The sequence below is a fragment of the Callorhinus ursinus genome, unplaced genomic scaffold (genome assembly GCF_003265705.2).
Source record: "Callorhinus ursinus isolate GAN/ISIS: 27379988/994484 unplaced genomic scaffold, GSC_fseal_2.0 scaffold15, whole genome shotgun sequence".
NCBI classification, from domain to species: Eukaryota; Metazoa; Chordata; class Mammalia; order Carnivora; family Otariidae; genus Callorhinus; species Callorhinus ursinus.
The window spans coordinates 1525444-1538909 of record NW_027397077.1 but is presented as its reverse complement, the minus strand read 5'-3'; the positions used below and the strand labels follow the sequence as shown (position 1 = coordinate 1538909).

Here is a 13466-nt window from a genome sequence, read left to right as displayed (position 1 = left end):
TGTGTGTGTGTGTGTGTGTGTGTGTGTGTGTGTGTGTGTGTGTGTGTAGCTTTCCAACCAGCTGAGCTGGGTGTGGGGAAGGCCCCTGAGGTCCTAGCCTGGAAGGCCAGGCTGATTCAGTAGGGAGGGCCCAGAGCCTGGAAATCCAGCACCTGTCTCAGGGATGTCCTTGGGCAACATCCCAAGTTCTGGCCTCACCTTGGCCACCTGTCGGATGGAGGACCTGTTGGCTAGGGCTGAAAATGGAATTTCCCTTTCAAGGTCCTAGTGTGCACAGCAGTTTCATTTTATGGAGGGGTAAACTGAGGCCAGGGAGGTGATGTCACCAGCTCACAGTACCTTGGTGAGGAGGCTGGGTCTAGGTGGCTTCCAAGGCTCTGGGGTGCCAGGACAATGTCCGAGCCCCGCCCCCATGTGCTGTCACTTACCTCCAGGGGTGCAGGCCCAGCGAGGGGCTGCAGGGGCTGCAGGGGCTGCTGGGGCTCAGCAAAGATGGGCTCTGGCTGCTCGGAGACAGACTGCAAAGAAAGAGGCCAGGGACGGTGAACCTGGTGGTGGCCCCTGCGTGTGGCCAAATCCGGAGAGGGACCAGGACTTAGGTTCCCTTAGGGAGAAGGGGCCCCAAGGCCCGGAATTCTGGGTCTCTCCCAGACCAAGAGGGCGGGGCCTGACTGATGACCCCGGAGGGCACCCCGGAGGGCTCCCCGGAGGCGGCGGTGCGACTCTGGGCGACGTAAACAGAGACGCGGGGTAAGGGTGGTTGTCTGTCTGCTTCTCTCCCCCCCCCACCCTATTTCCCCCCTTCTCCGACAAGGACTCACTCGAGGGTCAGCGCCGGGATGTGCAGCTTGTCCCTGCGAGACTTCATGCCGAGGCCGGGGCTGCGTCTACGCGGCCGGGTGCCAAAACCCCCCTTGTGGCCCCCGAGCCCCGATCGTGGTGCGATCGGACAGACCCACAGACGCGGACGTGGGGACAGCACGCCTGGCGGGCGCGACCGACGCGGCGCTGAGGCTGGGCCGCTGGGGGCGCGGGGGGCGGGCTCTCTCCTCCTCGGGGCGGGGCTCGGAGCCCCGCACCTGCGCGCAGGCCCAGCCCAGCAGGAAAAGTCGGGTTGCGGGAGGCTGGAGTCGCGGGTGCCACCCCCTCCCGGAAAGCGACGCCAAGGCTGCCGGGTCTCGAGCCCCTGGGCTGAGCGGCCGGAGAGGAAGGGCGGTCACTGTCTCCCAGATTGGCAATATTGCTCCATCGTCTGGCCCCGCCCCTTCCCGGCGGTGGCCGGGTCTCTGCCCTCGCCCCGCCCCCGGGGGGGGTCTCTCGCACCCGAGATCTGAGCGCGTCCTGCCCCTGTTCCCCCACCCCCAGCAGCTCAGCGCAGCGTTCGGGGCCCCTCGCGGCGGTCTCAGCATCCCGGTGCACACCAGAGGCCGGGTCCACGCCTCCAGGTCTTTGCTTCACCGGGTTCCCTCTGTCAGGAACGAGCGTCCTCCCCCCAACCCACATCCGAGTTCAGTCCCACGGGCCCCTCTTTCGCGGAGCCATCCCTAAACAACGACCCATGGCTCCCCGAGTCCCACCCTCCCTTTTGCCCAGTGCAGATCCCAAGAGTCCGGGGTTGTTTGTGTCTGGCTATGGCCCCCTCGACACCTCACTTGGACCCAGTCAGGAACACGGCAGGTAGCAAAGAGTAGACAACCCTCAGGGAGCCTCTGCCCTCGTCCTGCCCCGGTAGCCCAGGACTTTGCCCTCCATGGTTCCGACTTTTTCATGTCCACCACCCCGCCCTCATCCTGGGCAAAGGCCAGGGACAGTGCCTGCCTTCTGGTCAATGTCGGAGCCCTGCCCCTACTGTGCCCCTCAGGCTCCTCCCCACCAGCTGCACTATCCCCAGTCCAACAAGAACAGATGGTCTGGGCTTGGGGGCCAGTCTGACCCCATCCCCACCATCAGATTTCAAACTCTCATCCAACCCCCAGGAACTCCCCCTTCTCCTCTCCCTCTCCCTCCCCTGTGCTCTCTTCATTCCAGCTACCCCTGTCTCCATGGTGTTCTTCCAATGCCAAGCTGGTTTGCACCCCAGGACCTTTGCCCATACTCTTCCCTCTAGCTGGAAGGCTGTTCCCCTCGGATTCTCCCCCTTGCCTCTGCCTCCTTTTCCAGATCTAGGCTCAAATGTCACCTCCTCCAAGAGGCCCCACACCTTCAGGGCTAAAGCTGCCCCCTAGCCCCTCTGTCTGTCTCTGTTTAATTTCTCCCCTGTATAATATCACTTCACCATCACTCTCCCCAAGACAGTGTGAGCTCATGGACAGGGTCCAGCATAGGACCCTGTCTCTGGGTCCCCCGTGCCTGGAACAGGGCCCGGCACACAGTAGGCACTCAAAAAAAGTTTGTTAAGTGGGTGATTTCACTGTGGGGCAAGAGAATTCCCACCCCTCAGGCGAACACAGCCCCCAAAGAGGGGGTGTCTGCACTCAAAAACACCTCCAGACCACCAGCACAAGGCAAACCCCTCCCTGTCCTGGGCTTTGATTTCCCATCAGTAAACCAGCAAAGGCACTGACCAAAATATTCTGTGAGCTTTTGGGATCCAAAAATGCCAACCTACAGACAAACGCTAATGAGACCCTGAAGGATACACTTCTCTACCTGTGTTCCCCTAGAGTGAGGGCCCCATCATGGGAGGCATGCAAGCTGGTTCCAGGATACTTGGCTGGAATTCTATACTTTGGACTCTAGATGCGAGACAGTTTTCTCTTTTCCAGGCTGGATGCCCTTGTGTCAGTGGTACAACCCTACTACACTTCTGTTTCCTCAATTGCAAACTGGCATGGGCTTCCCAGCTTGTGAGAGCCAAGTGAAGCACTTCTGAAGCATTTTGGAACACTGGGAAAGGATCAAGGTTAGAAGCTTTGTTATAATTATTAAATAAATTCACAGTTTGGAGGCTGCTGCTGAAAAAATCTGTGCCCAGGACCACAGTGCCCGGCCCAGCCCACTGGCCTTAGATGAACTCACCCACGTCCCCGGCGTGGCAGGCTCAGCTCCTTCTGAAATGAGAGGAAACAGGGGTCACTCCCGAGGAGACAAACCCTTCACATCCCTGGCCCTCCACTCACCTCACCGCCGCCCTCCCCCCCGCCACCCCATTGGCCCCTTGATCACCCAGCTCCAGACAATGCCTCCTTTCTGCTGCCCTACACACTGGGCTCTGCCTGCCTCAGAGCCTTTGCACCAGCTGTGTCTTCTGCCGGGACCGCCTTCCCTCCCCTCTGGTGCTAGTTAATTGCACATCATCCCTCAGCTCAGGCATCCCTTCCTCCTGAAGCCCTCCCAGACTCCCAGTCACCTCCCTGCCCAGCTCATACCCTACTTGCACTAAAAACAGCTTCATTATTTTAAATAACAAATTAGTTATATTTATAAGGAAGTATCTCAAGAGTGGCTAAATACTAACAATCTGTTGAGGAAGGGAAGATTCTTGACTCATCCTCACCCTGCCCCCTCCCAGATCTGAAAGCCATTTCCCCCTCACCTATGCAGATTTGTGTCCTGGGAGCCGGTGGAGGGTGGGGGCCCTGATCCGTGACTCCCTATTGAAGACCCTTTTAGAGCTCAGCAAGCTGACTTGCATCAACCCTGGGTGTCCTCACCAGGGCAAAAAGCCCTGCACTTGGGGTCCATGGTGACCCCAGAGTCCATCCTCAAATGTGGCTCACCCAAGAAGGTTTTTAAATTCTCAAAAGGCCATGTAGCACCAGTTTAGAATCTGGGGATACTCAGACCTGGGTCCAGATCTACTTATTATCTGTTCCTTCCCGGCTGTGGGACCTTAAGCAAGTAACTTGTACCATCCGTGCTTTGATTTTCCCATCTATAATGTGGAGGTAACATCAGGAGGGGTCCAGGGTAATAATGATCAGTTAGTATTACTGTTGCTGTTGTGTGTTGCTGTGTTATTGTTGAGCTCAGCCAGGGCCTAGGCGGACTATCATAATACCTGATATATTTCACATTTACTGAGTCGCCTACTACAGACCAGGAGCAGGGGCCATTTTACAGGCTGGGAAACTGAGGCGTAGAGGGAAGCCAGCTGCCCATGTCTCCTGGCACAGAGAAGGCGGGGAATCCAGGTCTCTGGACATCCCTCCCTCCCCCCCCCCCCCCCGCCCCAACACACACACACACACGCCAGGGCGGTCGCGGCGGGGACACATGACTATTTTTACCTAGGTGGGCTCTGGGCTGCCCACATCCAGAGCGGGGCGTTCACCATGGCAACCACTGACGTCATCGGCCTCCGCAGCCAATTCGAGAGGGCCGGAAGCTGCCCCGCGCCAGGACGGGGCTGGGAGAGGTTGGCTGGGTCCCCCAGCTGGGGAAGGGGAGGAGGGTCCACAGGATTGGGGTGTCACTCCGAGGCCTGACCCCAGCTACCTTGAGCCCACAAAACAAAGCCGAGCTGTTCAAGATGGGAAGAGGCGGACCTGCCATCCTGAGATGTTTCTGTCTGCTTCAATGAATACCTCTGGGGACCGAGAGCTCACTAGCATTCAGGGCAACTGATCATTGTCCCAGGAACCACCACCACCATTAAGGCCTCCTTCAGTCCCCCCCCCCCCCCCAGTTGTTTTGGGATCTTATGCCTGCTTACCCCTCTCCTCTAACCTGTGAAAGAGTGAGGAGTTGGAATCTGAGCCCAGGGCTACTTGCTGCACCCCTCCCCCATCCCAACCATTTCCTTCCAAAGCCCGGCAGTCCTGGGTTCCCAGGCAAGCGCCCCCTCATCTGAGCTGTGTGACCCCCGCCAAGCAACCTCACACCTCTGTGCCTCAGTTTCTTCATTTGGAAAGCCTCCTGGTGACACAAGGTCTTGGAAGGAATCCAGTAGCAAGCCAAGGGCCTGGCACTGGGGGAGGCTTCAATAAATCAGAGCCAAGACAGTGAATTTTGTGAGGTTAATAATTACCAGCAATTGAACAACAAATTTTAATTTGCTTCCAAAATACAAAAAGATGTGAAGTGGCAGAGAGAATCGAGGGAAGGTCGGCAGCCCCCTGCAAAGGCTCTATGGAAAGCTAGGGCCACATGGAACTCTCTCGGCACCGCCCCCGGACCCTCTGCTCCCAGAGCCATCTGCTTCCGCCTTCAGCCCCCTCTTTGCAGGCTGTTCCCCAAGGAGTGGCTCCCGCGTAGACTGGGGTAGGTGGGGGCCCAATCCCTTGGAACTGCCCTTTAAAGATAATATTTACGGCATCCTCTTCTGTTCTTGGCTGGGCTGGGCAATGCTGCCTTCCAGCCAGAAGCCTCAGCTCCATCCCGAGGAACCCCCAATCTGGAGAAGACAGAGCAGGGAATGGACACCCCCATACTGGAGGCATTAGCGGGGACCCGGGGGGAGAGAAGGGGCTGGAGGGGGGGAGCCAAGAGGCTTCCTGGAGGGGGGTGTCAGGCTAATGGGAATCTGTAGGGTGGAGGCGGGACTCAGCCCGGTTGGCACCAAGCCCCATGGGAAGTTGGCAGCTGCAGTGAAGGGAGAGAGAAGTCAGCAGGGACCCCATAGCACCAGCCTGAGGGCTTTTGGGAGGAATAGAATAAGTGGAAGTGGGCCACGAGGAGGCAAGATGGACCTTCGAGGGAACCCCTCCAGCAGCAGCAGAGACACAGTTCAGATACAAGCTCTGGCCATCTTCACTGCCCCTGGATTTGGGCACCTGGGGTTTTAAAATTCTGTCCTTTGTGAAGCAAAGGTCCAAGCGGGAGATGATAAAAAATAACGATAAAGTAATACGAATAGAAGCTGTAGCAATAAGTTTGCATGAACTAGCACTTAGAAACACTGCACAGAAGACAGAGCTTAAGCCAACCCAGGAAGGCCCAGGTGCTGGCTCTAGCCTCGACCCAAGGCAAACTGGTGGTCGGAGGGCCAGACCAGGGCCTGTTCACCACCTCCCAGCGCACAGCCAACTGCACGTCCTACATTGGCACAGCCAGCCTGGCCAGCATGCCCAGAGCTATTGCCTGGACTGCTCAGTCAGCAACTGACCCAAGTCCCCTCCACTTCCTCAGGCTTTTATGAATTGACTCTTTGACCTTTGGCAAGGGTCAGCCTCCAGAGTATCTGATTGGCTCTGACCAGTAGGCTGCCACCTGCTTGGCGGGGAGGGGGGCGGTTCTCCTGGGCCCATTAACAGAGCTCCAGTTAAGGGACTGTAGAGCGAGTGGCCCCAGACCGAGGCCCTGAACATTTTTGTACCCACAGGCGCCAGACTGGCTAGAATTCCAAATCTCTTACTCCCTCTCAGATCCTCAGTTTCCCCCTCTGAAAAAGGAGGCTAATAATAGCACTGATTTCTTGCGCTGTTAGGAGAATTAAATGCATGTTCAGTGCTTAGCATTTGTAGGTGCCCATTAACGTGAGCCGTTATTTATACTAATACTATTACTTTTTAAAAATTATTTTCATCATCTGGGGCGCCTGGGTGGCTCCACCGGTTGAGTGTTTCTGACTCTTGATTTCAGCTCAGGTCACCACCTCCGGGTGGTGGGATCGAGCCCCGCATCCGGCTCCAGTGCAAAGTCGGCTTGTCTCTCACCCTCTGTTCTTCCGCCCACTCATGCTCTCTCTCTAAATTAAATAAGATATTTAGATTTTATTTATTTATTTGAGAGAGAGAGAGAGCGCGCACAGGCAGGGGGAGCGGCAGGCAGAGGGAGAGGGAAAGGCAGGCTCCCCGCTGGGCAGAGAGCCTGCCATTTTATTTTATTTTATTTATTTAAATAAATAAAATCTAAAAATATATATCTATTTTCACTGTCTCCTACTTGGTCGTTCACTCCGGGCCCCTCCCTAGCTTCTGGCCCCCTCTCTGCCCTCCACTGGCTCCAGAGAAGTCTTTCAAAGGCCTCAGATCTGGTTGTGTCCTCCCTTGCTCCGGCACTTTCCATAGCTCCCAGTCACCCTAAGGGGAAAGTCTAACCTCGTCAAAATCAGCGCCGGAAGCTTCTGAAGTAGATGGTCCCCTCTCACAGCCCCAGCTCTAGCGCTAAGAAATGGCTTCTAGTTTTCCCATACAACACAGAGAGTTACATGCTTCTGGGCCTTTGCACAGGCAGTGCGCCCTCTGCCCAGAATTCCCTCGCCCACATGGGCCGTCCCTACGTGTCCCTCTGCTTCCAGGCTGCACTAGCAGCCTGCTAGTGCAGGGCTGGTCTGGAGGGGGAGCCATACCTGCCTGGGTTCAAATCCTGACTCTTGTCACCTATATGCTGTGACACCTGAACGGTGGCTACGCTTCTCTGAGCCTCAGTTTCCCCTTTTGTAGCATAGGACTCGTCATCAGGGTACGGATGCCTCCCCCCCATGGAACAGGCCCCCACTTCCTGACGTCAGCAGCACCCCCATTCGCCTACCCGATGGCAGTTTCTCTATTTTAAGAGGCCGCGGGCGGGGCTTGAGTCTAACTGGGACTCTGGGCGGGGCCTGCCCCCCCACAACACCCCACTCCTCACCGCCCCCTCCTCTACGCCCAGGCCCCTCGCGGCTGCCTCTGGCCTCGGACTTTCCCCTTTCGGCCCCCTCCCCCCGCCACGACGGGCAGGGGTGGTGGGGGGGTGGGGGTGTTTCTGCCCCGCAGCTCTGGCCGTGCCCTCCCTGATCCACCTCCCACCCCGTCCTTTCTAGGTTTTAGCTTCCCTCAGATTAGCTTCCCTTAGACGCTTCTATTTCCCCATACACCCACCCCCACCTGCCCCGCCACCCGCGTCTGCAAGGCCACCCAGCAACGCTTGGTTCAGGAGCCTTCTCCAAGTGTGCCTGAGCGTCCCACACTGCAGCTGACCACTCCCTGGGGTCCCCGCTGCTCAGGCGTCTGTTTGCCCCAACAGGCTGGGAAATCCAGGGGAACGGTTTCAGAGGATCAACACCCGCTGCCTCGCCCCTGCCGGGCACACAGCAGGCACTCAATACGCGTTTGTTGGGTAAATGATGCATCTCTGGTTCCCGACCTGCAACCTGGGAGCTTCTTAAAGGTGTGGTCTAAGCCCCAGAGGGAACTGGCTAGATCACCTTAATTCCCAGAAAGGTGAAAGAAGTTGCCCACCGGGGTGACATGGCCCCCTGCGTGGGTTCGAATTCTGATACCCCTGTTCTTATCTCCTGGTAACTCAGCCTCCCAAACACAAATCCAGGGCCAGAGGTCAGAAAAGGAGGGCTCTTACGGCAAATGGGGAAACTGAGGCCCGGAGAAGCAAAAGTGGCTCCCCCCCCCCCCCCCCCCCACCCCCGCCACTGCCGCAGCCATTGACGGTGCTCTGTGCAACAGAGAGCTAGTTAAGGCCGCCGGACTGAATCCCTGTTGGGCCACCTCGAGGTTGTGACTTTTCCAGACTCGAGCCTCAGTTTCCTTGTCTGACAGATGGGCGCCTGGACAGCCCCAACCTCCCCGGCTCACCTTAGGGGTGATCTGAGGCTGGGGCGCGGTGGCTCAGCAAAGGCACGAGGCGGGTAATAATACATATTAATTAATATTAATATATCACTAGTAAAAAGATTAAGACAAGGATGAACATATGGTGAGCGCGCAGACTGCTGTTGCTCATATTATTATTAGAGCAGCTGGTGGGAAGGGGCGCAGCCCTCAGCCCCTTTCTCCCACGCTAGCGCTTGGAGCCTCAGTTTCCCCATATGCCAAACGGGGTATATCCCCTTCCCGCCAGGCAAAAAGCACTTTGAGAAGCGGGTGGGCAGAAGGAGCGACCGAAGCGCGCGCCCCGCCTTCCGCCTCAGTTTCTCCGGACGCCGAAGCCCCGCCCCTGGCACCCAGGCCAGGTCTACTCTGCTGTGCCCCCCGGCCCGCCCACGCAGGGGCCTCACCTGGAGCCCGCGGCGCCGCAGGAGGCTCGGCTCGTCCATGGCCCGCTAGTCCGCACCGCCCGGCCCGCCCCCGGCCCCGCCCCAACCTGCCAAGCCCCGCCGCCCCGCGCCATTGGTCAAGCCGGTCAGCTGATGTGGCCTGGCCCCGCCCCTCCCTCGGAACCCTCCTGGAAGGGCCCCGCCTCCATTGGATCGCCGGACCGCCCTTCCAGGCCCCACCCTACCCCCCAGCCAAGATGAAAACATTTTTTTTTTTCAATGACTCCTCCTAGAAGTAAGAGAACATTATCATCCCCATTTTGCAGATGAAGAAACTGAGGCTCCTAGAAGTTAATTAATGTGCCCAGGGCACGCAACAGGTTGTAGGGTGAGGTGAATTCCATTCAAAATTTAAGGGAGCCCACAAATATCAGTAATTAAGAGACACAAGATTTTTTTTAAAAGATTTTATTTATTTATTTGAGAGAGAGAATGAGATAGAGAGCATGAGAGGGAGGAGGGTCAGAGGGAGAAGCAGACTCCCCGCCGAGCAGGGTTGGGACTCCATCCCGGGACTCCAGGATCATGACCTGAGCGGAAGGCAGTCGTTTAACCAACTGAGCCACCCAGGCGCCCAAGAGACACAAGATTTCAATACGATAGTTTAAAGAATCTCAACTAATGCAAAAGATGTGTGATGAACTAAACATCACAATTTCAAATAAAGACAGTATCAGACTCTGCCCTTACATGAGCCTGCCTTTCTCGTTTCAGGTTCCCTTGGCTACTCCACTGTTGGACGTAGGCCTTACAGTATCTTCGCAGGCTGTAGGAAACCCTAGAGAGGGCCCAGTTGCCTTTGAGGTTCTTATAGGCTCCTACCAAATTACAATGGCCAGATTGAGCACATAAAAATACAGGACACCCTGACAACACTTGTTTTTCTCATACACATTTTAAAATTGACATATAATTCACATGCCATAAAATACACCTTTTTATTTTTTAAAAAAAGATTTTATTTATTTGACAGAGAGAGACACCGTGAGAGAGGGAACACAAGCAGGGGGAGCGGGAGAGGGAGAAGCAGGCTTCCCGCGGAGCAGGGAGCCCGATGTGGGGCTCGATCCCAGGACCCTGGAATCATGACCTGAGCTGAAGGCAGACACTTAATGACCGAGCCACCCAGGCGCCCCTTATTTATTTATTTTAAATATACCTTTTTATTCTATTGTGTATAGTATACAATGGAATATTATGCAGCCATCAAAAAATGAAATCTTGCCATTTGCAACGACGTGGATAGAACTAGAGGGTATTATGCTAAGCAAAATAAGTCAGTCAGAGAGAGACAATTGTCGTATGATCTCACTGATAGGTGGAATTTGAGAAACAAGACAGAGGATCATAGGGGACGGGAGGGAAAAATGAAACAAGATGAAACCAGAGAGGGAGACACACCATAAGAGACTCTTAATCTCGGGAAACAAACTGAGGGTTGCTGGAGTGGAGGAGGGATGGGGTGGCTGGGTGATGGGCACTGGGGAGGGTGTGTGCTATGGTGAGCGCTGTGAATTGTGTAAGACTGATGAATCACACGGGCGCCTGGGTGGCTCAGTCGTTAGGCATCTGCCTTCGGCTCAGGTCATGATCCCAGGGTCCTGGGTTCCAGCCCCGCATCGGGCTCCCTGCTCCGCGGGAAGCCTGCTTCTCCCTCTCCCACTCCCCCTGCTTGTGATTCCCTCTCTCGCTGTGTCTCTCTCTGTCAAATAAATAAATAAATAAAATCTTTAAAAAAAGAAAAAAGACTGATGAATCACAGACCTGTACCCCTGAAACAAATAATACATTATATGTTAATAAAAAGTAAAAATAAATAAAAATAAAATGTACCTTTTTAAAGAATACCATTCAGTGGTTTTTAACGTATTCTCAGAGTTGTGTAATCATCACCACTATCTAATCCCAGAACATGTCATCAACCCTAAAAGAAAACCTTTACCCATGAGCAGTCACTATCCTCCGTCTCCAGCCTCTGGTAACCACCAATCTGCTTTCTGTCTGTGCGGATTCGTCTGTTCTGGATGTTTCATATACATGGGATCCTACAACACGTGGCCTTTTGTGTCTGGCTTCCTTCGCTCAGTACGTTTTCAAGGTTCATCCATGTCATAGCTTGAATCAGTGCTTCATTCCTTTTTTCTGGCTGAATAACATTCCATTGTGTGGATGGACCACATTTTGTTTCTTCATTCATCTGTTAATGGACAGTTGAGTTTTCCCACTTTTTAGCTATTGTGAATAGTGCTGCTATGAACATTCACACACAAGTTGTTGTGTGGACATATGCTTTCAGTGCTCTTGGGTTTACACTTAGGAGTAGAATTCCTGGCTCATATGGTAACTCTTTATTTCAGACTTTTTCAAAAACTGCCAGACTGTTATGGGCTGTCCAAAGCAGCCGCTGTTATGGGCTGAGTAGCATCCTTCCAAAAACTTGTATGTTGAAATCCTCACCATCCGTACTTCGGAATGTGGCTATATTTGGAGATAGGGCCTTTATGAGTAGGAGAAGCAGACTTCCCGCCGAGCAGGGAGCCCGATGCGGGGCTCCATCCCAGGACCCTGAGATCGTGACCTGAGCCGAAGGCAGACGCTTAACCGACTGAGCCACCCAGGCGCCCCAGAGATAGGGTCTCCAAAGAGGTAAGTAAGGCAAAATGAGGTTATTTGGGTGGATCCTAATCCATTATGTGGTGTCTTTATAAGAAGAGATGAGATAGGGCGCCTGGGTGGCTCAGTCAGTGGAGCGACTGCCTTCGGCTCAGGTCATGATCCCAGGGTCCTGGGATGGAGCCCCGCATCGGGCTCCCTGCTCAGCAGGAAGCCTCCTTCTCCCTCTCCCACCCCCACCCCCGCTTGTGTTCCCTCTCTCGCTGAGTCTTTCTCTGTCAAATAAATAAATAAACCTTAAAAAAAAAAATAAACCATCCTCAAATGATCCTCTGGAGGCATCAGAAAGTTCTGGCTGAATGAATGAAAAATGTTCTTATTGGTGAATGATGCCTACAAATGTGTTTGATAAACAAACAGATTTTTGCCTTGCAAACTCCTACTTACCCTTCAACATTCTCCTTAGATGCCCTCCGGGGGCATTAGGGTCTTGTGGCCACTTGGAAAGAAGCTCAGCCCTCCTCCGACTACAGGTCAATCGCCCTGGAGGAAAAACGGAAACCGAGGGGGTGGGGAAATTCTGTGGTCCCTCCTGTCACGATTTCCGGGGCCCCTTTTAACCCAGTCCTTCCTGCCTCCCCCTCCCTGCAGCTAGTGAGGCATCTGAAAGTGGGGCAGCCCTAGGGGCATATCCCGGCTGGGTTTCTGGGGCAGCAGGAAGGGGCCCATAAAGGCACCCTGAGGGCTTCCTGGAGTAGGGGGCAGGCAGGCCAATCTGGGTGTGCAGATTTGGCATGGGGAACCTCGGGGCAAGCTTCAGATCCCGACTTTGATAAGGGTAGAAACACCACCTCACCTGCTCATACACCTGCTTTGGTTCCCCAGTGCCCTTGGGAGAAAGCCCAGCCCTTCAAACCGGCTCTTGAGGTCCCCGGCTGCCTTAGCACCTTTGTCTCTCCTGTGGAGCCCCAGACCTGCCATGTTCATCCTGATGTTCCCCAAAGCATCCCTTGAACTTTGCCTCTGCTGTGCCCTCAGCCAGGAATGCTCTTTCCATAAACGAGTTCAAGAGCCCCCTTCTCTGGGCCTCCCTCCGAACTCCCCCTTGGGACATCCCCAGCCTCTGCCCCTCCCTGCACCCAGCCCTGACGCCAAGGAGCTGGGGGCATCTGTGTCCAGCTCTGCCCCCTCCTCCACTTTTCTCCCTCCCTCAGTGTCTTTCCAGTAGCTGCTCTGACTTTGGGGGGGCTGGGAAACAGCTGCAAAGGCCACTGGGGGTCCCCCAAAATGATTAATTATATCATCTGCCTGGTGGGCATTACCTGCCAGGAGCCCAGCCCTCCTTTATCCTCACGATCGCCTATTTTGCAGATGGGGTAGCTGAGGCCTGGAGGGGCCAACCTTGGTGGTGGGGCAGCGCTGGGGCATGAGGCTTACTCCCGAGATGCAAAGCTCAGCCTCGCGGCGGGGGCAGGGCAGGGGGAGCCCTCTGTCTGAATCCATCTCTTCATGTGCAGCTGGGGACTCAAGGGGTCTGGGCACTTCAGGGCTCAGTTTCTCCATCTGTGAAATGGGACACATAAATGGTGTCTCCTGGAGTTGGGGTCTCAGGATCCTCGAGAGGAGGCCAAGGGTTTGGCCCTATTTCTAACCATCGCTTCCATTTTTCTTTATGTTTCTCTCAATCTGTCTCTGTCTTTGTCTCTGCCCTTCCTCCAGGCCACACACATCAGTCCTGCAGCCCACTCCACCCTCTGGCCTGGCCTACTGCCAGTCAAGGCTGCTCTGTGCAGGGTCATGGGGTCCCCGTCCCCATTGTGCCAGGCCTGGGACACTGCCTCTTTGTTCCCATGGCTCTGACCTCATGGCCTCCTGGGCGCCTGACCCTGACTGGCCCAGCTGACATCGGAGAACACTGGCTACTCATGGGGCTGGCACC

The 13466-nt window shown here is 55.3% G+C and overlaps 1 protein-coding gene across 14 annotated transcripts in view; it reads right to left on the bottom strand.

Moving 5' to 3' along the window:
• Positions 1 to 8951, bottom strand: part of MAST3 (microtubule associated serine/threonine kinase 3) — a 38490-nt gene extending 29539 nt beyond the window's left edge. For 5 of the 14 annotated variants that reach the window (XM_025884829.2, XM_025884835.2, XM_025884831.2 and 2 more), the window contains exons 1-2: positions 822 to 1199; positions 429 to 518 (exon numbers count right to left, since the gene is read on the bottom strand). In XM_025884829.2, the coding sequence (XP_025740614.2) occupies positions 429 to 518; positions 822 to 868 (137 nt within the window). In that variant the 5' untranslated portion in view covers positions 869 to 1199. Of the gene's footprint in view, positions 1 to 428; positions 519 to 821; positions 1202 to 3018; positions 3051 to 8875 lie in introns of those variants that run through there. The other 9 variants (XM_025884833.2, XM_025884837.2, XM_025884834.2 and 6 more) reach the window with 4 other exon arrangements.
• Between the last annotated feature and the right edge of the window lie 4515 nt (positions 8952 to 13466).